The following is a 24,730-nucleotide window of genomic DNA, read 5'->3' as shown; positions in this document are numbered from 1 at the left end:
ATGAAAGACAATGCATGGGAGGAAATTAGCAAATGTCTCGGAATAAGTGGTAAGTAAGGTTTTCATTGTTTTACACCTACCCCCAGATACTCAAACGAATTTTAAAGCAAGGGCTTCTTAAACTCGTGCTGCGACGTGTTAGATTCAAAGTCAAAATAGGAATAACATGAGTTTAAATGCGCCCTTACTTTAAAAACTCGTTTGAGTATCTGATCGTTAGAATATACTTATGTAGTAGACAATTTTTATTAAATATAACTTAAGAAACTCGCGTAGCCACTTGATCTTGCCAATCTAAAGCACCACTTGATGAAAAATAATCCTTAAATTTATTCCTTGTGGTTAGAACTGCGTCGCTATTAGAACTGTTTTCATTATTATTGTCTGTTATTGCTGTTAATAAATTTATATTGCTGTGAAATTCATTCTCTTGTCCTGGCGTCCGATTTTCTATTAAAAAATTATGTAAACATGTAGTTGCTAATATAATTAAATCACAGTACTTCGGCTGAATTTTCATTCGTTTTTGATAAATTTCAAATCTTTGAGTTAGCATTCCAAATGCACATTCTACGACTTTTCTTGCCCTGCTTAAACGCAGATTAAATACTTTTTTTGATAATTCTGTTCTTGCTTGTTCTCTTGGATACGGCCGCAATATTGCTCAAAGGAAATGCCTCGTCTCCTATAAAAACATGTGGTAAGCTTTCAGTGGTACTAGGTAGAGGTTTATTTGGGGGCAGCTTTAACTTATTGGTGTTGAGTTTTTTCCAAAATTTTGAATTCTGTAAAATTCCGCCGTCGCTATTTTTACCATATGATCCGACATCAACAATTAAAAAACTGTATTTCGCGTCGACCACAGCTAGTAACACTGTACTGAAAAAGTTTTTATAATTATAGTATAAGCTTCCACTATTATCTGGTGCCTGTATATTGACATGCTTTCCGTCTATAGCGCCCAAACAGTTAGGAAAATTCCAAATATTAAAGAAATCACGTGAAACCTTTTCCCACATTTCTTCATCTGGCATCTGCATAACTATGGGCATCAAAACATCACAAATTACTCTGATTGTCTCATGAATAATTGAATGAACTGTAGAAATTCCCATTCGAAAATTAAATGACAAGTTTTTGAAACTGCAACCAGTGATGAGGAATCTGTAAAAATAAAACAAACACACAAAATAGAAATATAAGACTGCCGTACCAAAACGAACTATAAAATAAAAAAGAGTTATGTTATTAATTTTTCATTTCTGTTCTTTCCAGTGACGCAGTGCCAGGATCGTTGGAAGAAACTGCGAGATAACTTCAGAAAAGCCTATTATAACCGAAAAGGCAAGAGTGGCGATGGTGCAACTACGTCCAAATTGATAAAATTTGAAAAAGAACTTTCTTTTATAATACCATTTTTTCGCAATCGAAACCAAATATCTAATGTAACATTATCATCGGATGATTCAGAGCCTGGCACACCAATACCACCACCATCGACATCATCTAAACGTTCTGACCATTCTGAAGTTGAATCGCTTGCAAGTACTTCTGGCTCGAAAAAGAGACCACGCTTAAGCAAAGATGTTGCTACGGTTTTCGAAGAGTATCTTGAAGAAAAAAGAAATACTACACCCCGTGACAAGGCATTACGTAATTTTTTTTTGTCTATGTCAGATACAGTGGAAACATTCCCAAAAGAAGTCCAAGCACGAATTAAAAGGCGCGTGTTTAACATTGTTAATGAAGCTGAATTAAGTCTGTATGAAAATAGTACAGATTTGAATTATTCTTTGTCTATAAATTCACCGCCATCGACTAATCAATCTACTTACCTAGTGTCAAACGAAACCTATATTCCTCAAAACTATCCAGATCAGACTACTTACGGGTACAATACCAGCACACAAAATACAAAATAATAAACAATCAAAAACAATAATAATTATAATAATAATAATTAAACACACACAAATCTGTACTATTTAATTACATTTCATTAACGTAAATAATGCTTAATAAATGGAGGGCTGTGATTTTGTGATCTATTTAGATGTTTGTGTTATTTAACATGATTAGTATAAGTAATTTACATTTCATTAACGTAAACAATGCTTAATAAATGGAGGGCTGTGATTTTGTGATCTAAATAACATGATTAGTATAAATAATTGTTTTTTATTTACCTTAAAGTTACCGTTAACCTTTCTTCGGCTGTAATGGTGCAACGATAATTTGTAGTCTTTTTTGTTATATGTACTCTTAACAAATCTGTCAATTTCAAAAATTGCCAATATTCCATACGATAATACTCATAAAATTTTAGGCTATCTCTCTTCAATTCCTCGAAAATGGTGTGAAACTCCCCATGGATTAGTCTGTTTTTCCAAATATGTTTTACCCATATTTGTTTCCGCTTGCGCTTACGTTTCCTATGTTCTATTTCAAGTAATCTTGCTAACAAATATATTTCTTCGTCGGAGCTATCTAAATCCATGTTTCGAAAAGCACACGTTAACACACCGAAAACAAAACTTAGACTGCGCGGAATACTGGCACTGCCTTTGTAGTGTATCCACCCGACTCCGAGCGCATCCGACCGGCTCCGAGCACATCCAACCGCACCCGCTTTCAGATCTCTTCCAGCCGGTCGATGTGAAATAGTTGGCGGCTCCGCTCCGGCCAATTCCAAGCGTATACGACCCGGTCTGTGTGAAAAGAAAAAAGCAGGCCGATGCTCTCCGAGCCGGTCTGTGTGAACGGACCCTAATATGTATGTCCAAACAAACTGCGAAAGGTACTGTGAGGCCATAAAAAGATTGCTGTTTTTTTGGTAGTAAGCTTTAGGGGTTCAAGAAAATAAACGTTAATTTAAGCAATTATTTAGTCTATTTAGCAAAAACAAATAATCATCACACAATAATTAATAAATAAACGAATAAATTTATGAATGTGTGCTAATCTAATCGACTTCCTCGATGACTGGTTTGCTGGGTCGTGGCTCGGGACCACCCCTTCCCTGCCCTGCGCCGTGCAATTTCTTCATCAGCGGTGCGCAGACAAACGACACCTCCTTTAACTTATCCTCGTATTCATCCTTCTCAGCCAAAGAATTCGCATCAAGCCAACGAAATGCATCTTCACAAGCTGAGCGAGCTTGTGACGCTTCTGAGCTGGAAAGCTTACTCCCAGCTTCATCCACAGCTTGCTTCACAGCGAACAAGTACCCTTCTAGCTTATGACGTGCATCAACTCTATCGCGTTGGTGATTATCTTCGTCTTTGTACTTCTCAGCTTCATTCAGCATCCGATCTATTTCCGCTTTCGATAGCCTACCTTTATCATTCTTAATAACAATATTTTTACTCTTGCCAGTACTGTTTTCTTTAGCTGAAACATTCATAATACCATTGGCGTCGATGTCGAATGTAACATCGATCTGAGGAACGCCGCGGGGTGCCGGCGGAATGCCAGTCAAGTCAAAAGTACCGAGTAGATTATTATCTTTTGTAAGAGCTCTCTCGCCTTCGTACACCTGGATAGTGACCGCTGGTTGATTGTCGGAGTAAGTGGTGAATGTCTGCGAATGCTTGCAAGGAATTTTTGAGTTACGTTCAACAATTTTGGCCATCACGCCTCCAGCCGTTTCAATCCCCATCGACAGCGGGGTGATGTCGACGAGCAGAACATCTTGGATTTTGGAGTGTTTTTCACCGCTGAGTATCGCCGCCTGTACTGCTGCTCCATACGCTACAGCTTCATCCGGATTTATAGACATGTTAAGAGTCTTTCCATTAAAGAAATTTTGTAAAAGGTTTTGAACTTTTGGAATGCGAGTAGAACCTCCTACCAATACGATTTCGTTTATTGAACTCTTGTCTAGTTTGGCGTCTCTCAATGCCTTTTCAACTGGTTCTAAAGTCACTCGAAATAGGTCAGAATTCAACTCTTCAAAACGAGCTCTAGATATTTTTGAATAAAAGTCAATACCTTCAAACAGCGCATCAATTTCAATACTAGCCTCTGTACTGGACGAGAGCGTTCGTTTCGCTCTCTCTGCAGCAGTTCGAAGGCGACGCAATGATTTGGGATTGCTTTTCAAATCTTTTTTGTATTTGCGTTTGAATTCATCTGCTAAGAAGTTCACTAATCTGTTATCAAAGTCTTCTCCTCCAAGATGAGTATCACCAGCTGTCGCTTTAACTTCAAAAAGAGACCCCTCATCGATGGTTAATATAGATACATCGAAAGTTCCACCTCCCAGGTCAAATATAAGTACATTTTTTTCACCTTTGAGATTTTTATCCAATCCATACGCCAGAGCTGCAGCTGTCGGCTCATTTATGATGCGTAGAACGTTGAGACCTGCTATAGCACCAGCATCCTTAGTCGCTTGCCTTTGCGAATCGTTGAAATAAGCTGGCACTGTAATAACAGCATTCTTAACAGAGCCTCCCAGGTAGGTTTCAGCAATCTCTTTCATCTTTGTCAAAACCATACTGCTTATCTCTTCGGGTGCAAACTTTTTGGTTTCCCCTTTGTATTGGACTTGAAGTTTTGGCTTGCCGCCGTCATTGATAACTTTGAAAGGCCAATGTTTTATATCTTGCTGAATAAATGGGTCATCAAACCTCCGCCCAATGAGGCGCTTTGCGTCAAATATAGTATTGCTAGGATTAAGCGCTACTTGATTTTTAGCTGCGTCTCCTATTAGGCGTTCTGTATCGGTGAAGGCAACGTAGGACGGTGTAGTTCTGTTCCCCTGGTCATTTGCAATTATATCTACGTTTCCGTGCTGCCACACCCCCACGCAGGAATATGTTGTTCCCAAATCAATACCAGTTGCTCGCATTTTTCTATTTTTTTTACAAAACACACACTCGATCACACCAAAACTAAATGAAAACAATTCAAACACATTATGACATGATTCTAATTTCAAAATTATTAGTTTTTTATTATAAATCATTACCTGTCATGTAATGCTAATGATACTTATTTCATCACAAGAATATCATTGTGAATGTAAAATACATACATAAACAATAACGCATATTGAATGTAATAAAAACAGAAAATTTATAATTTTCTTTATAAGTATTTTTATTTTATTTCGAAGGCATATTGTACATACTTATTATTTGTTGAGTTTATCGCCATCTACTGATTCTTCGAGGAACTCTTCATTGGATTATACCAGACGCGGCGTGTTCGTTCTAATATTATTTAATTAATATCAACGTTTCCTACGAGGTGGCCCTAAAAGTATTACGTTTACCTAAACTTGGCTGTCGCCCAGACAAAGTATTGAAAGTAATATATCGCTTGCTCAGAACAGGGTATTATTTCAAAAATGCGGTTTCTTCATGAGAGAAATTTTAAAGTTTCATTGAGGCTTATCTCAGCATCTATTAAGATTTGGTCGACCAACGGTGTACATGTTTAAAGCCCATAGAAATATGCCTGTAATATTTCATATTTAACAGATCCATTCAGTTGTTTGGTTTCAAAATAAAATGCTTTCAATGCAAAATAAAAGTCATTTCTTATGCCCCCATATAATTGACCTACAGATTTAATTAATCAGCCAAACATAAAATCACAAAAATGTAAAATACTACCCTTTTCTTAACATTTTTGTAATTTTATGAGATTTGACACGAGATTGTTATTGTAATTAAGCGCTAATTACACTTGACTGAATTTTGTCGTCTTAATTCAGAAACAACTTACAAATTAGAAGCTTCTGATCACACTGTCCTAAATTAAGTTACTGAATGAGTATTTTTATTTATTTATGTTATTGGAAGAATCTACAGCTGAATACTTTACAATAGATACATGATAAAATAACAGAAAGCCATTTGTACATGTTTAACACAGACAGACACAGATTCTCATTAGTAGCTAGGTAAAATATAAAAAAATAAACTACGTTTTAAAAAACCGAATTCAAAACTGAAAATATCAAATAACTAAAAATTTAATTTAATACACCTCTTATGCAAACCTTTACCTTTAATTTTAATAAAATACTATTATTTGTATGTGGTATATATTGATAGGTTTTAAGTCAGTGCCAAGCCCTGAACAAAATAAAACTTAATATTATTAAGCTTACTTGCTGTATTTATTTAGGTTGTATGGCCTTGCGGGTCTGTCCGCTTGGGTTGTTTTGTTCTAGACGAAGCTGTCCTGCGCAGAGTCACGCGTGGCGAGTGTAGGTACCTTTATTACATTTGGCTTGGCACTGCACTTCAAAGCTATCAATATGTGACACATAAAAATAATAGTATTTTATTAATATTAAAGGTAAAGCTTTGCATAAGAGGTGTATTAAATTAAAATTTTAATTATTTGATACTTTTCAGTTTTTGGAGTCGGTTTTTTAAACGTAGTTTATTTTTTTATCGACGCCCGACTCCCGACGCGTCATTCGAGGACGCTCGGCCTTGCTGTGCGGTTGTGTAACGCGGAGCATATGACTGATCACGTGAGTATATCTGCGGTCGTCGAGAGAAAGTACGATGCTAGAAACTTCACTGTGATGACTACTGGTGATCTGTATGATTCTATGAGTTGATGTACAGCATTATGAAATGGTTCTTATCAGAGCTAATATTACGTTATATAAAATAAAATGTTCTTGTCAGAGCTAATATTACGTTATATAAAATAAAATGTTCTTGTCAGAACGAATCTTTCGGCATACGCTTATTACAGTTATTATGCACGATTACTATTTCTACGATCTATAATGCTACGTTACAAGTTAGGTATTAGACATTTGTATTAATTGATATTATTGGTTGTAGGTACAGCTACAGGCTCAATTAAAATAGAAAAAGAAGAACATGGGTGAAGGAATATTTATTACTGCTCGGAAAGTTCGCAATCATGGACATTATGGGTGTTTAATTTCCATCGGACTTCAGAAATTATCTACGAATGGATTCGAAACCGTTTGACATATTATTCAATCTTCTGACACCTTTTATTCAAAAGCGCTTGCTAGTGCAAAAGAAAGATTGGCCGTAACACTAAGATTTATTGCAACAGGAAATTCATACTAAGATTAAAAAATCCAGCTCTTTATTATCCCCTGAAACATATTCGGGAGAATAAAATAAAACTTAATACGTCGCCCACGCACGAAGAGCTACGAGCGACTGAAATCAATAACTTAATACCTTCCGAAATGCGTTTCTAATTAGTTTTCTAAAGATTCAATCAGTGAGAAACCATTCTTATTTCTAAATTTAGGATGCTAGCTTGCTGAATGCGATTATGCGTGTCTAAATTGAGTAACGACTGAATTCAGACGACTAAATTCAGTGAAGTGTAATAAGTTCTTTAGAGTTTCGCTATGTGGTGGTTACTACGAACCAAAAATAAATTTGTTACGGTTGCTAGGCAACACAATATATCCGTTGCTGTTACAATAAATTTAAGGACGATATTAATCGTCTAAAAAAATCATCAGTTTTCTTAACAGTTTTGTGAATCATAAAAATGAAGAAGTCATTGAAGGACCTGGCCCCGATCGTTATCCCACAGGGACCGCCGGTGGAATCCACCCCGGAGTACTACAAGTCTCTCATGGAGAGCTCCAGAATGATCAGGTCAGATCAATGGCTAGTTGTTACCATTTTTCCCAACTCGATAGCTGTCCTTGTTAATGTTGTTAAGACGGAAGTAAGCCTTTAGCCTACGCACCTTCTTGGTGAACAAACGATGTAATTGTCAAATGTTTTGTGTTGACAACCGTCTGAACTATTTTATGTTTTGATCCTGTGTTTGTTTTATATTATATTTATGTAAATAAAATTATACTCGTAATTACTTCCAATCAGTTCCTTGTTCGTTAAAATGGCAGGAGTACATGCTTTCCTCATGTTCCAAAAGATAAACGGAAGCAGTTGGACCAGAAGGCTCAAACGGAATTGCTAGTCGGATATGGCCATGATGAAGGATATCGAATTTGGGATGAGAAATATCACAAGATGTCACTTCAAAGAATATCCTCCTTCGGGAAGCAGAGGATTTGGGAGTGACAAAATAGGAGCCTAAGGAAATAGAATTTGGGATGAGGAATATTACAAGATGTCACTTTCAAAGAATATCCTCCTTAGGGAAGCAGAGGATTTGGGAGAGACCAAATTAGAGCCTAAGCGTAAGGCAGGGAAGCCAAATATGAGAAACTCTGATAGGATTGTAGCCAGTCACAGCACAGCACAATAAATATAACCTTGATCTTTAGGATTTCAATATGGATCCAGCAAAGACTTTGGCTTAAATAAAATTATACTCGTAATTACTTCCAATCAGTTCCTTATTCGTTAAAAAATGTGAGATGGTAATTCATGTCATTTGTCTTATGGTTTTTTTTTTATTTATGTTCAAAGGCTTAGGAGGTTAACCAACAGGTTATCTCAGTACTGCCCGGTTACAGAGGATGTAAATTATACTACGTAATATTACATTATCTTATTATTATAGTAATATGGGTTAAAATATTATCTCTGGACCTGATGTTGATGACGTCATATCATCGCTTTATTACGGTGTGCAATCCTAATATTATTATTAATTAATAAACTACGATTTATTTTTTCTTAATGTAAAGGTGTTGTGTTGTGATGCTGATTATTATTATTATAATGATGAAAAATTAACGGAAGCATCGAGGGAAGTACAAAGAATCAAAACGCAACAATGAAAACTTCAGAAACAAAGCAGTAATAGCACGAAAATATCACGACATGTACGTAACAGTTTATATAACTGCAAACTTTACTGACTCAACAGGACGAGCGCGAGGAGCCGAAAGGGAAACGGGAGGGGGCTCCACGTACCAGCGAGGTCCAGAGATAATGTGGCCGTGAAGTACTTACTACACAAATTGACATTCTGAATTATTAAGCAGAATATATTTACCTAAAATTATGACCTTTAAGGGTTGGGACATTTTTATGGGGAGAATAGAAAGGGAAACGCTTACGATTCGTTTCTGGCACTTGCCGGCCGCTGCCGCGGCACTCTACGCTCGGCTCGTGCGTTGTTTTAACTGTTCTAACATAACCTAACCTAACAATTTTTTATAAGTTGTATTTGATAGTGCTACTAATCTTATTACAAGGTAATGCACAGTTTTCAAGAAAATAACGAAAAAAATTCTAACCTCTTAACGAGTCAAACACGGAACACAGGATCATTCACGCAACTACGATAGAAACGGAATAAACATTATAGGAAATAAAAGAAAAATATTTTTTTACTGGCTTTATAACTCTCGGTTCAAGCCTTTTTAGTCTAAAAACATTAATAATAAAGCTGTTATTTTTTACGTTTCATTTTACTATTTACCTTGTAATTCAAATTCAAATATTTTTACTCAAAATAGGATTTAAAACCACTTATTGAACGTCAAAAACCACCTATCCAAGAGACTGCCTCAGACCTGAGAAGAATGGGCGCAACAAACTCAGCGGGCTTTTTTTTATAAAAATTTGGATTACAATGTGATATCGTACAATAAACATTTATAATTAAAGAGCCTGAGGGTATTCGCTTTATTCCCAGTCCGTGGTATCATTAAGAAAATCGTTTATGCTATAATAACCTTTCCCACACAAACGTTTTTTAACAATTCTTTTAAATTTCATAACAAATTTGTTTTGTACATTTTCTGGGATCATATTGCAGAAGCATATACATCGCCCAACAAAAGACTTACTAACTCGACCCAACCGAGTAGTAGGCATGACATGTTTATGTTTGACCGCATATGCTGCAGAACTAATCCTATTCGCCAATCCTTCAATATCCCGTCCCCCCCCACTACAATTTGCAATCAAGAGTAATGCCAAGAAATACAGCAGATTCCACTGGTTTTACCACCTCTCCATAATCTAAAATATTCGCATCTACATTTTTGACATTTGGCGCGGTGAATTTAATATATTTGGTTTTATGACTATTTAACAATAAATTATTGGCGCATAACCGGTACACGATGTCAAATAGAGCATTGTTTACTTTGTCATATAAAACTTCGCTTCGTTTCACTTTGAATATAAGTGAAGAGTCATCCGCAAACAATACCACCTTGTGTTTTTTTTCTACAAGGTTAGGTAGATCATTTATATAAATTAGGAAGAGGAAGGGTCCAAGAATAGACCCTTATGGTACCCCCATACCGAGAGGAGTCCCAGGAGATCTCCTGCCATTCACCTCGACCCTCTGAATCCTATTATTTACATATGAGATCAGAAGATCGAGTGCAGATCCTCTTATACCATAGTGTCATAGCTTCCTGACCTGCGTTGAATGTTGAACACAATCAAAAGCCTTAGATAAATCACAGAAGATACCAAGTGCATTCTGTGTTTCCTCCCAGGCCTCAAAAATATTCCTGATGAGTTCAACACCTGCATCCGTAATCGAGCGTCCCCTAATAAAGCCAAATTGTTTTATCTGAAGTAACTTATAATTGTTAAAGTGAGTAAGCATTTGGCTTAAAATATTTTTTTCAAAAATTTTACTTAGGGTCGGCAACACTGAAACAGGGCGATAGTTATTCGGGTCAGAAATGAGTCCCGATTTAAATATTGGTGTAATTTTACTATATTTCAGAAGGCCAGGAAACACGCCATGTTCAATACAGCTATTAAAAACTAGTGCTAGATATGGTGCGAAACGATTTAAATATTGGTGTAATTTTTACTATATTTCAGAAGGCCAGGAAACACGCCATATTCAATACAGCTATTAAAAACTAGTGCCAGATATGGTGCGATATAACGTCAATAACAGAACTTAGTATTTTTACAGATACATATCAGCAGTTTTTTTCATTTCTAAGGATCTGAAAGCTTTAATTATTTCTGCGGGGCTAACAACACTGAATTTGAAATTTTCTTTACATTCCTTAACATTTTCCAAAAGATGGTGGTGGATGAGACAAGGGTGCTTGAGATGGAAACTGGAATGTCAGAAAAAAATTTCTCAAAAGCAGAAGCTTCTTCCTGCTCAGAGTGGATTTTTGTATTGTTTATTATTAGATTATATTCAAACTTGCAGTCTTCACTCTTCCAGATTCCCAGTTAATAACTTTCCAAGTAATTTTTATTTTATTTGAAGCATTTTCAATTATTTCTCTAATATGCATTGACTTAGCAATAGTACATACTTTCTTAAATAATTTTGAATATTTTTTCACATATACAAGAAAAGATACATCATGATTACATGATGATCTCTCACTATATAGTTCATATAACCATTGTCTGCTCCTATGAATACCAGCTGTTGCCCAGTTGTTAAATGACAAGACACCACCCGAGTTGACTGTCTTTGAAGTAAATATAGAAACAAACATAAATTTTTTAGTTGAAGTAAATTTGTTTACTTCAATATTAAAAGAGGCTAATTGACCAAAGTGATCTGAGCTCAGTTTACTAATAATTGACTGAGAAATAGGTTTATAATTAGTAAAAATATTATCAATACAGCTTTTAGAGGTGCTGGTTACTCTAGTAGGTTTTAAGAAAATATTTGATAAATTATATGATTTAAACAAAGATTTGAATCTAATACTTGTGGTGGATTTTTCTAATAATTTAATATTAAAGTAACCACAAATCATAATTTATTTCTAAGATTCTGATAATTTTGATAGAACCTCCTCCAATACATCCTCAAATAACTCATTTAATGCATCGGGGGGCCTGTATATACTTACAACAATGGCACACTCAAGCTCTGCATAGGCTTTTTCAATGGTATGTTCAACAGAGAGGCCCACAATACCTTTACAGTCTTTCAATTTAAATGATTTACTTATAAGTATAAGAGAGCCGCCACATGTTGCCTTTTCTCTGCTAAACACACTTGCCACCCTATGACCACTGGAGTTAAAAATGAGTTCATTTTTTCTAAGTGTTCGGTAAGACATAAGATATCAATATTTTCATGGTTCATTAGTAACTCCAGTTCCAGTTCTTTACCTAACAATCCTTGCATATTTTGGTGCATCAGGTTTATGACTTTACAATTATTATGTTTACTAGTACTTGTACATTGTGTATTTATATTGCTAGAGGAGTCTCCTATTGTCTTATTGACTAATTTAAATAATTTGGAACATATTCCAAACCAGAAACTAAACTATAAGACTGCTCAATAGAAGCAGTGTTAATCAAATAATTACTTTGCTTAACAGGAGCCAAGTGCAACAAGCTATTACACTGCTCAATAGAAGCAGGGGACCGGGTTGCCAAATACTTGGCTGTGTTATAAGATAAATAAAAAGAAAGCGATTTAGCTATCTGTCTTTTATAAAAATTAGATAGGTGTAACCTATTAAATGTCAACATTTTACATTCATGATTAATTATATTATTAATATCAATTATGTGTATGTTACTACATAATAAATTACCATTATATGTCACATAATTTGTATGAGACAATAGGGTTTACATATTATTCTAATTGTCTCTTGCTTTGTTTTCCTGTGGCAAATCTTGTATAAATGGCAGTGTGAATATTATAAGATTTTCTATTTTTAAACTATTTACTCATTGAATAATTTTTGTAGAACATTTTTATTTAATTTCCCTCTTCTCCCAATCATAACAATAATAGAAGTATTAGAGCAGTATCACTAAGAATTCTTTTTATAATTTGATAGTAACTTGCCCCTGGCATGCAAAAGTTTGATACTAACTGCCTGTTACTAATTTTATGCAAAATCAACCCCATATTTCTTCCATGGTCATCGCTATAAATCTTAATATGTTTCTTATGTGAAGAGTTTGCGAGATTGTCTTTGTGTTCGGCTATGTCTTTCTGTGAAATCTGGTATTGTTTTGACATGATCCAGATTTTGATGTAAGGCTAGTAACTCAGCCTGAAGAAAGCTCACACTTTCCTCAAAGTCTTTTTTGATATTTTCCAAATCTATACAGAGTTCTTAAGCTTGTATTTTCAATTGATTTCTTTCCCTGTAAGGTTTAGAAAATTTAGCACATGTGATGTTGTATTTCTTATTAACAATGTTATTGTTTTCTTTAATAAATTTACATAATCTTGCATATTTCTTTAATTTATTTTTGCTTAAATGAGCCGGGTGGAAAGCCACAGAGTCCACACCAAATTCTGCGGCAACCAACCAATAGGCATTGGGTTTGAGAGGTCTTGAAACTTTGATCTGCTGTTTTAAAGGATCTTATAACATCTTCAGCCTCATATAGCCGGGATTTTAGTTTCACTACCAGATCTAAGGTTTCTTCATATTCACTTCTATACTTACTGCTCAAACTCACTGACCACTGCTGGCAAGTTTTTATTTTCCTCTATTAACTTTGAGTTTTCCATGTGCAATTGACATAGATCAGTTTTTAATTTTTTATTTTTATTTATAATGTCTATAACCTCCATTTCGTTGTCATCCCTTTCTTTTAGTAGCTGTTTGTACTGACCCTTGTACTTTTTTAGCTCCACAAGGGTTAGCTGGAGCTGTTTCTCGGTTTGGCGGGCTTTGTTTTCTCGGGTCATCATTTTGCTGACGTATCACGGGAGATGCACAAAACTAAAGTTATATAAAAATAAACTTATTACACAATAACACTGTTAATTATTTTATAACATAAGATTCTATTAATGTATTTTACTTAATTAATTCGATATTAACACTAAATTAAATGATTTATCAATTATTTTTATTAAAATTAATTGGGAGAAGTTAAATTTCTAACTATGCCTTAGGGTTGCCACAGCAAAAAAAATAAAAGTGGTGTCATTATTATCGTGGACTAAAGCTCTATCAACTACAATATTTTTTAACTACTAATTCAGGATACTAAGTCCGACTCCTTAAGTGCATTAAAATAAATATTTGCATCCAAATAACCAGTAGATAATACACTGCCATATTTATCTTAAGAACGTGCTATCGCCATTGGTATACAACAGCCCAAATTAAACAGGATATCTCGCTGTAGGTATGTGTGTCTGTGTGTGTGTGTTTTGTCTTTTTTTGAGGCCCTTATTGTTTTGTTTTATGTTCATATGTAGTTTTACTACTATAAGTCTTATCTTTCTGATACAATAAAACCAATAACCGAATGTTTGATTGATTTGACCAGCAAATACCCAGTATGGGACGTGGCCCGGCCAACCCCACAGGTGCTGATGGAACAGGCGCGTCGAGACCTGATGGAAGCGGATGAGAAGCTGGCTCTCAAGCGAGAAGAGGAACGCCGCAACCGCACTGAAATGGATGCCAAGTGGCAGGAGCTGAGGGAGAAGGAGATGGTGCTCAAGGACTCCTTCATCAGCTTTAATAAGGTAAGCAGGGCTACTGGGAATTGATATCTTATGTCTGGTTTCATCATAATCAATAAACCACGTTCGGAAATGTTGTTCTTAAGAAGTAGCGATTATATATTTTATTCACGGACTAGTAAAAAAAAAGGACTCCGCACCGTGATATTAGCAAGTCAAGCACCTTTATGCTAGTGTGTGTGCGGTTACCAGATTCACAATATTTTCTCCCTTAAATAAACATATATCCACAAATACTTTTATAGTATTGTTTTAACACTTTTTCACAACGCACGACGGCATTTTTAAAATATTTTATTGCGACGCAAACTGATCTGTCACAGACGAGAGCAAATCTCATAATGGCGGCCGATCGGTTTGTATTAGTGTAAGTGTATGCGTGGGGCTATGTATTTACACCTTTGCCGGCTTGTTTTCGTGCCTCAGTGTTAAGTAAGGTGACACGGAGTCCTTCTTATTTTACTCGTCCGTGATTATATTATATAATATATTTACGAAGTCATTACCACTATTTGAAATCAATATATGCCCAGCTTCAACAATGTGTTAATGTTTCTACAATCACAAAAACAATCCAGAACCAAAATCCTATGCTGGCAATAATCATATTTTAATATTTATTGTAATTGTATTATAATAACTGCATTTTAACAACACATTGTTATTGTTTTAATTAACAAAAAGCGGCCAAGTGCGAGTCGGACTCGCCCATGAAGTGTTCCGTAGCAGCAAGTAGGCACAATATAAAAGTTATATAGAAAGGAAAATTATATAAAATTATTTAAAACCAAAAGGCAAACAATCTTTGCTCAAACTCATACAGTGCAAATGAGCTCTCATCATTTATACGTATTAAAACTACTTACTAGATCTCGTTCAAACCGAGAAGTTTGCATGGTAATGTACATCATATTATATTTGTTTAGTTTCATCGTTCTAAACTCATCATTCATTCTTATTTTAGAAGTTACAGCGGGTAGACACACATTTTACCACTTTGGAAGTATCTCTCGCGCAAACTATTCAGTTCAGAAAAAAATGATTTGAAAAACCTAAATAGGTATCATTTTTGGGGAAACCCCAAAATTTATTGTTTTTCTATTTTTGTGTAAAAATTTTAATGCGGTTCACAGAATACATCTACTTGCCAATAGTATAGTTCTTATAGTTTTGGAAAAAGTGGCTATGACATACACGGATAGACAGACATGAGGAATCGTTAAGGGTTTTCCATTTGGCTGCGGAACCCTAAAAACTACAGAATGATTTGCGTCATTAATAATTTATTGGCTGGGGTTTAGAATTCATTGGCACGATTTTCGATAAAACAAGATTATATCACAAAAAAAATCAGGAATCCAACAGTGGTATTCATTTTGTGAGGAGACGTTTACTTTACGAGATATGAATTTTTAAAGTTTTAAATATTTAATTGATGATAACCGCTTTATGAAGTTTGACTTTGACAGTTAGTGATTGCAATGAGAAATATTTTATGATTCTGTTCATATAAAATAATAATAATCCAAATCCTTTTCCAGAAACTAAAGGTAGGTTAGGTTAAGTTAGAACACCCATTATTTATAGTAATATTTCAGAAAACAGAATCCAGAAGACTCAAAGTAATATACCGAGTTTAAGTAATTAATAAAACTATCGAAATTGTGCCATTTAAATGTTATTTATTAATTTTTGAACATTTTGAGGTTATGATATAAAAAAAATTCAAAATCTGAAACTAAAAGTTTCCTCACCCTGGGTGTGCTGGAGAGGGTAAAGGGGACCCCTCCCCCCTCAAATTCATGCCAATAGATTCTAAATCCTTACCAATTTATTAGATTGAGATGTTTTTATTAAAATATAAAACTGTTATTATAATCAATATTATACGCAAGTAACTCTTGTGGCCAGTTCATCCGCGAAAATCAAGAGAAGCGTGAGCGAGCTGAACGCAAGATGGAGGCTGACCTCGAGGTGCTGGAGCGGAAGAGCAGGGAGACGGAGGAGATGAAGCGAAAAGTGGAAGAGATGGAGGAGGTGCGCGCGCTCATGGAGAAGCAGGTCCAAGACTACACAATATACGAGGTGGTCCTCTTGTCTTAATCATTAAATAGTTTGTTTCAGTCCAGATTCAAGTAACTTCTACCAGTGGGAGGCTCCTTTGCACTGGATGCCGGCTAGATTTTGGGTACGACAACGACGCCTATTTCTGCCGTGAAGCAGTCATGTATAAGCATTTCTGTGTTTCGTTTTGTTTTGTATTTAAAACGTATCACAATCAATTCCTTTTTTATAAAACTACTATATTAATGAATTAACTAACTACTTATTCTTTTTCTTATTGATACTAATAAAACTAAACAACCTTGTAAAAAGCATTTCTGTAAGAAATTAAAGGCTTTTTTATTTTTAGTTTATTTTATTTATTTTTTCCTTGACCTCGATAACTGATTTTGATTGATTGATTGATTAGTGATCCTGTGTATTCTGATTTGTTTTCCTATTCCATCTCACTTGTTTCTAAAATGATATAATTGATTTGTATCAAGGCATCGCGCCTAATTGGTCGAGTTTATGAGATTGATTCAAGAACCTTAGTTATTTTTGTCAATTTCAGGAGTATCTGACATCAGTTGTGCAAAGTTATCCGGAGTTCAAGCAACCTTTGGACGTCCTTAACAGATACGAAGCTCTGGGTAAGCCGTGTCTGGTTTCTCCTCCTCATTCATGAAAATAAGATTTCCGTACATCGCTGGAAGAGGTTCGTTTGAGACGTAGTTTAGTTGAGCGTACAATAAATCTACCGCGCTAATAGTTTTGTAGTGATAAAGTAAAATTGATGCCCTGGAGATGTGGTCCTGGAGTTGGCTGGGAGTTTCATGGATGCAGTTTCGCACCAACGTCTCCATTCTCCAAGAACTTGGCATAAAACAATGCCTTTCGGTATTTGTACAGAGTCGCAATTTTAAGTTCATCGAAAACATCTCCCGGCGCGAGAGTGATTTCAATGAGCGCCTTGTCGTGCAGGGCAAAGTGGAGTGGACCAGAGAGCGAGAAAGGTCACCCATACGATGGACCGACCAAATCAAGTCTGCTGCGGGCCGTCCGGTACGAGTGTACCAGGATGTCAGCCAGCAGAGAAAAGTGGCGAATGCTCGTGGGACGAATCACATCTGCCTCAAAAGATGTCACTTCGTGATGACGACGACCGCTCTGCCATGAGTGTGACGAAAAAGAAGAATAGTTTATGTGTAATATTGAGAGGCAGTATAGTGACATTTGAAAGTATGCGGATTCTCTCTGGCCAAATTTCCCAAAAAGCAAAGCACTTGTTGATGCCAGGCAAATGGCTCTCACAATCCCAGATGATTGAAGATGTGTAGCCGGTCTTAGAGATTGTTTGGTTTTTAACTGCAATAGCGATTAAGGCAACCAAAATTTATACAAATGTGCCTAGTAGGTACATTTATATTCTTATATACGTTATTGATACATTTAATTTTTATAAATGGTAAAATACAGTTCATCAAACTGTAAGCCTAAGATAATATTTTATACGTTCAGATAGACAGTGAACGCTTAAAAAAAGTCGAAAAAAATAGCGGCAAAGTGTTTACCCTTATTTTAAGCAACTCGCGCACACTGTAACAAAGTGACACGAGTATCAGGCGTAGCTTGTCACGCACACTAAAGTAATAAAACTGGCCTGTTGTCATGCATTTTTATCTGCTCTGTAATTGAGATTCGTTCTGCTTCTAGCTGCAGCAAAGAATACACTCGCTGACCGCCAGGAACGAGACCTAGAGATGCTGGAGTCTGCTCGCCAGGAGATCGCAGCACTCACCGAAGAGAAGAAGCTGTTCATCATGGGCCTGAACAACACGCTCGCAGATTTGAGGGTAGATATGCGTTATCCTTATTGTCTTATCGGAATTAATGACACATAATTATATCTAAGCGATAGGAGAGCTTTGGGACTACGCCATTTCTGCTTTCATTGACATCAAAAAGTATTTTAAAGAAATCATTTTTGGGAAACAAATGCCTTTTATAGCTTTTTATAATCTTAGCTTGTCTATGTATATCGCTCGGCGACTTTTCTACACTATAGGAGCTTTAAGGTTTTTTGTTTATAATAAACAGGTGCTGACTCGGAAAATCACATGTAAAGAAAAGTCATTGACTGAATTATTTTTGTTGCAAATATATAGGTATTTATATGTCAACAAAATATAGGATACGGATAAGTAATCACCATAAGTTATATACGAAAACCATCTCCAAAACACGTTATGTCTTATGGTATAAGTTTCCTATCGGTTCAGTAGTTTTCGCAGAATAACCGAAGGAAAAACGGCTCTCCATTTATTTGTATGTACTTCAGCGAATGCACTACGATGCCGTGGCGCTCGAACCTTACAAAATTACAAAACAAAATTGTGAACTGCATCTATCATCAACTTTTTCTTTGTATACCGATTTCGATTGAATATTAAGTTATTATTACACGGCTAGTATAGAATGCACAAATAAAATTTGAATATAAAACTTTATGAACGATGCGGGACTCGAACCCACGACCTCTCGCGTTCCGTGCGAGAGTGCACTCTTAACTGAGGTAACCGTTTGAGTGACGTTTACTCACAAAATCTTGTATGCTTTGTTCAACTCTCAGGTTGTGGCTTTCTTCTACGTGCTGATTGAACGCAATCACTACCTCTTCGGAATTGGTAAAAGCGAAAGAAACCTCTCATCAAATCTTTGATTTTGGGAAAAATACAGAAATCACAGAGTGCTAGGTCGGGGCTATGTGCAGGATGTGTGACGAGTTGTACTTTTTCGGATACTAAAAATGACTTAGTTTTGTTGGTCGGGGCTTGTTGGTTTGTGAAGAAGCGTTGTCATGATGTAGGAGAACGCGGCTTTTTGGTCGTCTTTCGCGAACTTTTCAACACCCTAGGTAAACAAGTGGTATAATACCACTCTTTTGATCTTCAAGTAGAATTGTGCAGATGGGACCCGTAGCTGAGAAATAAAATAAGATAATTTTACCAACGTTTCTCGCCTTTCTCACTTTTGTTGTTCTGTTATCATTTTTGCCCCACCCCTTACACCCATTCACAAGATTGCTGTTTTTTTTCGGGTTTAAAACAAAAAATCCTCGTTCTGTCTGCTGTGACAATGTCATAAACAGCATTGGAATGTCCGTGGCCGTACTTCATTAGCATCTGTGAGCACCATTCCACGCGAGCCCACTGCTACTCCGCAGTCAGTTCATGAGGGATCCAACGACAACAAAGTTTCCGAACTTTCAATTCGTCGAGTTAAATTTTCTGAATTTGGCTTATACCAATCCCCAATAGTCGAAAATAATAATAATAATTTTCTCATATGTAATACGCGGGTTTTCTTAAATTAGCCGCTTAACAGTAGCCATATTATTATCGTTGACGGCATATGAAGGCCGCCCTTCACGAAATTGTCATGTAAAGACACCCGGCCTGTCTCAAATTCAGCAAAGCATCGCCTAACGGTACTCAAGCAAGGTGCTTTTCTCCCAAAAGCATTTTGAAGTCGAGCGGCACAGTCTTGCGGGGAGAGAAAACCTTTGAAATCATAAAAAATCATCGTTTTAAAATCTTTTCGACTTAATTCCATTTTAGTTGCGTACGTAGAACTTCGATGTGTGATAAAAAAAAACAATTGAAAAATGATTTCCCGCCAAAACTTTTTTTATTACTAAGAAGGTTGCAACGTTTCAAAAAATATAACATTCGAAATTCAAATAGTTCCGATTAGCTAGTGCAAAACTTTTAGTGTGAACCATGTACTTATACCTCTAAATATTTCTATATAATACTAATTCCTAATTTCTCTTTACGTCTCTGTTGTAATAATTAACTAGTATATTTTTTTGTTAATAAATAAGTACACAAACAGTTTTGTCATTTCAGTGGCGTTATGACAAGGTCCGCAACCGCGTCATAAAGTGGGAGTTAGCCCTCAACCGGCTGAAGGAGACGGCAGCGAGGCGCCACGTGGAGTTATGCCACGTGCGCTCCGCAATCTGGGGCCTGTATGTGAAGATCAGCAAGCAGAAGGGGCTGGCCATCGACGTGCAGCCTGATGACTTCGAACAGCAGCTGGTGGTCATCATGAGGGCCCTGATCGAACTCAGGAGGATCTACAGGCTGGCGCAGCGGAGGTCCAAAGAAAAGTCGGTGTTCCATGCCTGTTATATATATCTGTATATTATACTGACTGGAATTGTGCACAAAGATACTAATTAACGTTGGGTGAGACCTTCAAATAGATGAAGATCCATCTTCAATATGCCAAGATTAAGCAATATCTTACTAGAATTTAGTTGTTAATATATACCATGTTAATTTGACTTCGTAACCGTTGCCTTCGCAAAATCCTCGATATTTACATTAAAAATTTCAAACGATTATTATTGGAAGTCTAGACGCTGGATCTGGATAGGTCACGCACTCCGAAGAGATACACTATGTACCTACGCAAGCCCTTACACCAAAAATTCTATGGAAAACGTGGCTGTCAAAATCAAACCTGGCAGCGGATAAAGCCATTGAGGGAGCATGGCATTTTTAACAACGAAATAGACTGAAATCGTTTGATAGCGTCAGTACAACTGCAGAATTTGTGTATTCTGGCTGGCTTTAAAGATGGGTATACTCTTGACTTGAACGTAATTCGGGTCTTATCGGTTCGGGAATATTACACCACTCAGATGATTTCACAGAGTGCCTATTTGAGGCAAGAAGGTGACTCAATCGTCGATTAGCTGCGCTCTTCGTTGTATGCAGTCAAATGGAGGAAACTGAACATTTACGCCTGGTATGCAGGCGTAGGCTTGCAGTGTGGTAGCTTAAAGAAACAAAGGGAAAATGTATACTTACTTACAGCTCTAAGTGATACGATTCCAGAATATTAAAATTATATTAGAAATCTAAATGTATCTATTATCAGTATCATCATTATTTACACTGACCTTCAAAAGTAAGTATCACACTTTTAAAATTGGGATAACGTTTTAAGTTCACAAGACATACTTTCGAAATAAAAGGACTCCAAAGAGAATTTAATTTTGTACATAAAAACTTTATAGTCGGTAACCTTCTTTTAAGAATTGGCTGAAAAAAAACTTCAAAAACAAAACCATTTCTTTTTCAAAGTGGACGTTTCCGAATTACAATTTTACCATTCACATTTTTCTTTCTGTTTTAAATTTTTTTCAAGATCGATGGGTATTGTTTTAAAAATTTATGCAAAAAGCACATAACATTTATTTATCATGCCTCTTTCAGTTGAAGAATGTGCTAGGATCATGGCTTTTCTGGAACTAGGCATCAGTATACGTCGCACTGCAAGAATGGTGGGTGTGACGGTACGAACGGTCCAAAAGGTAAAGCGAAGGTACGAAGAGACTGGACACCATCTGAGGAGACCTTGTAATGGCAGACCCAGGTGTACCAGTGCCCGAGAAGATCGTTATATTATTTCCACTGTGTTAAGAAATCGCCACCAAAATGCAGTTGAAGTCCAGCAACAGCTACTTCAGACCCAGAGGGACTACATTAGTGACAGTACAGTGAGAAGAAGACTTGCTGAAGCAAATTTGAAACCCCGAAGACCAGCGAGTGGCCCAAAACTCGAGAGACAGCATCGAGTAGCGAGACTGCGATACGCCCGTGAACACATGCAGGGGGATGAAGAAGAATGGTCAAGAATTTTATTTGCAGATGAGTCTCGATTCTCCCTTTACACTTCTGATGAAGTGTTTACAGGCGACCTGGTGAGCGATACCTTCAAGCCTGCATCTCAGAAAGAGTCCAATACGGTGGAGGCAGTGTATATGTATGGGCTGGCATATCTTCAGAAGTTCGCACAGAGCTAGTAGCCATAGAAAATGGCACCCTCACTGGGCAAAGATATGCTCAAGAGATTCTCAATGAGTATGCAGGGCCGTATTTAGCAAATATGGGTGATGGATCGATGCTGATGATGCATGATGATGCCCGGCCACACACGGCTCATATCGTACAAGAGTATATTCAGGAGGTCGGTATCAGCGTGATGGCTTGGCCATCAAGAAGTCCTGATCTTAACCCGATTGAACACGCCTGGGATGAGCTTGGGAGGCTAGTCAGAAATCGCAGACCACCACCTACTACCCTCGGGGCACTAAAGCAGGCCCTGGTAGAAGAATGGGAGAATATTCCCCAACATCGGCTCCGAAACCTAGTGTTCAGTATGCCAAACCAGCTCGAAGCTGTAATCAGAGCTCGAGGAGGCAATACCAGTTATTAAAAATTAAATAACATGTAATACATTTTAGTTGAATTTTTTTACACTAAACTAAAAATGTCTATTTTCATTGTTTTATCTTTTTTAAGTTAAAAATGTTACTAATGTATAATTTTAGTTTCTAAGAATTAAAGCCTATAAAATTTGCAACAAAACGGTTTTAATTCTACCTTCTACAATTAAGAAAAAAATTTAATTTGAAAAGTGTGATACTTACTTTTGCAGGCCAGTGTAGTATTACCAACTGTCATCATCAATGAAGTTATAACATAATGTATTTAGTGGATAGTGAAAAGTAAACTGTAACAAAATACGAAAATCCGAAAGATCTTAGTGTGACAATGTGAAGTCCAAATAAAATATCAATAAGTATGGCTTGATTTAGTGCTCGACTGACGTCGCGTCGGTCGAGTGAAGCGCGTAGTGCGTACCCGTACGCGCTGATCATATTGCGTTTAGTACACAGCTGACAGTAAACTTGATTGCGCATGTACAATTGCGGAGAAAATTGAATCTATTTTTAACCTCTTTAATATAATATGCTTACTACTTACGCAAACGATCACGGAATAAAAACAAAGAAGGAGAAATTGAAACAATATATTCAAAATTGCCAGAAAACAAATTTTTGTTTACTAATTATAATTACGATGTTACGAAAGCGCGTACGGTCAGTTGCTCGGTCAGCGTCGCACTGAACGCATTAATTTATCGGCAGTCAGCGGACCGACGAGCTCGACCGACGATTCTCGTCAGCGCGACGTAGCTGTACGCGCGTTGCAACTCATCAGCGCTGGATTGGTACGCGTTCATATGTTTTCATTGATATAGCTACACTTGACCGACGACAGCGCTTACCGTCGGTTGAGCACTAAATAAAGCCTACAACAACTATACGTATTAATGAAACACACATGACCGTATCGACGACACAGTCTCATAGCGATCTATTTCTTTGGCTGGAGGTGGATAAGCCATTTTGGTTTTTAGCGGTATAACTATAACTAATATAAATGATTCTTATAATAAGTGGTAACAGTTCAATTGTTTCTTAGATGACTGACATTGTCCCTTCGTCTCGAATAGAATTTTCCAGATAAGTCACAACATTTTACAACTATTTTACCCGTACCCATCAGGATACAGAGCAGGAAAAATTCGTCCTCAAATGCTAAGCTGAAGGACCAAGTCCAGAAGAAGCAATTATATTCCATATTATAGTTTTCTTTTCTATTTCAGAGATGCAGAGTCCATGCAGACAGCGTGAGTTTAACATGATCATTTCAGTGAGGGTCTTCCTGCATCAATGATTCCGCAGACTCTAATATTAAATATATCTTTGTCTATGTCTTTTACTATATAATTTAGTAATAAATTGTAACGTATTTAATTTGTATCAATATTGTTTTTTTTATTACTGCGTTAATAACTGATTATATTAAAGGTACTTATACAATATCGTGTTCTTTCGTGCGCAGTGGTTGTCAGAGCATTGTACCTACAGAACAGCTCATAGAGATACCTGGTTTAATGTTTCCTGTCTGTCAAGGTTGAGATGCTCTCTGTCTGCGTGTCAAATCCTTGCTAAAGTTTTGATGACTGACTCAGCAGACAGTAAAGGCAAAGTACTTGAAGCGCGTGGCTCCGAGTAAGCAGAGTATCTTACCTACTTGTGTTGAATCATTTAGGTTTAGCGCGGGACGCGAGGGACATATCAATGAACAATCGCCTGTATATAATATTATATTTGTTTTTACAAACACGCAACCGACTCATTTGGGCGCGATTTTGACCCACTTTTAACGGCCAGATTTCGTTCAAACTTTATATATAAAACTATTTCTTTATTCAATTTGCAAAATAAGATTTTTGTTAATTTATATAATTTTCATCTATCGTCTATAAGGCAGGAATTGATGTAAATTTTAAATTTCAAAATAAATTTTCTATTTTTTACTTCGGAAAAAGCGTGTTTTTTATTTTTTTTAACTTTATTTATTTATTCGTACCTTCGCAAACATATAATATAATTATACGACACACGTAAACT

General features: G+C 36.4%; 3 protein-coding genes and 1 long non-coding RNA gene across 4 annotated transcripts; 2 read left to right on the top strand and 2 right to left on the bottom strand.

Annotated features, from left to right (window-relative positions):
- LOC126979512 (uncharacterized) lies at window positions 1-2,764 on the top strand. Its single transcript, XM_050828827.1, has 2 exons — window positions 1-49; window positions 1,204-2,764. Exons 1-2 carry the CDS (start codon window positions 1-3, stop codon window positions 1,920-1,922), a joined length of 768 nt encoding a protein of 255 aa, XP_050684784.1. The 3' UTR covers window positions 1,923-2,764.
- A 102-nt stretch (window positions 2,765-2,866) lies between these two features.
- LOC126968880 (heat shock protein 68-like) lies at window positions 2,867-4,913 on the bottom strand. The gene has a single exon (XM_050814049.1). The coding sequence runs from the start codon at window positions 4,850-4,852 to the stop codon at window positions 2,963-2,965; it is 1,890 nt and encodes a 629-aa protein (XP_050670006.1). The 5' UTR covers window positions 4,853-4,913; the 3' UTR covers window positions 2,867-2,962.
- A 2,482-nt stretch (window positions 4,914-7,395) lies between these two features.
- LOC126969890 (coiled-coil domain-containing protein 42 homolog) lies at window positions 7,396-24,080 on the top strand. Its single transcript, XM_050815534.1, has 7 exons — window positions 7,396-7,622; window positions 14,151-14,352; window positions 16,261-16,434; window positions 16,967-17,045; window positions 18,109-18,248; window positions 20,304-20,566; window positions 23,920-24,080. The coding sequence occupies exons 1-7, from the start codon at window positions 7,513-7,515 to the stop codon at window positions 23,945-23,947; spliced, it is 996 nt and encodes a 331-aa protein (XP_050671491.1). The 5' UTR covers window positions 7,396-7,512; the 3' UTR covers window positions 23,948-24,080.
- LOC126972306 (uncharacterized) lies at window positions 11,585-13,784 on the bottom strand. Its single transcript, XR_007731118.1, has 2 exons — window positions 13,316-13,784; window positions 11,585-13,007 (listed from the first exon to the last, which is right to left on the bottom strand). It is a non-coding gene; the product is annotated as an uncharacterized LOC126972306 (long non-coding RNA).
- Window positions 24,081-24,730: the final 650 nt, after the last annotated feature.

This window comes from Leptidea sinapis, chromosome 1 (genome assembly GCF_905404315.1).
Source record: "Leptidea sinapis chromosome 1, ilLepSina1.1, whole genome shotgun sequence".
In the NCBI taxonomy this organism is placed as follows: domain Eukaryota; kingdom Metazoa; phylum Arthropoda; class Insecta; order Lepidoptera; family Pieridae; genus Leptidea; species Leptidea sinapis.
The sequence above is the reverse complement of the archived record's forward strand: the minus strand, read 5'-3'. Positions and strand labels throughout refer to the sequence as shown.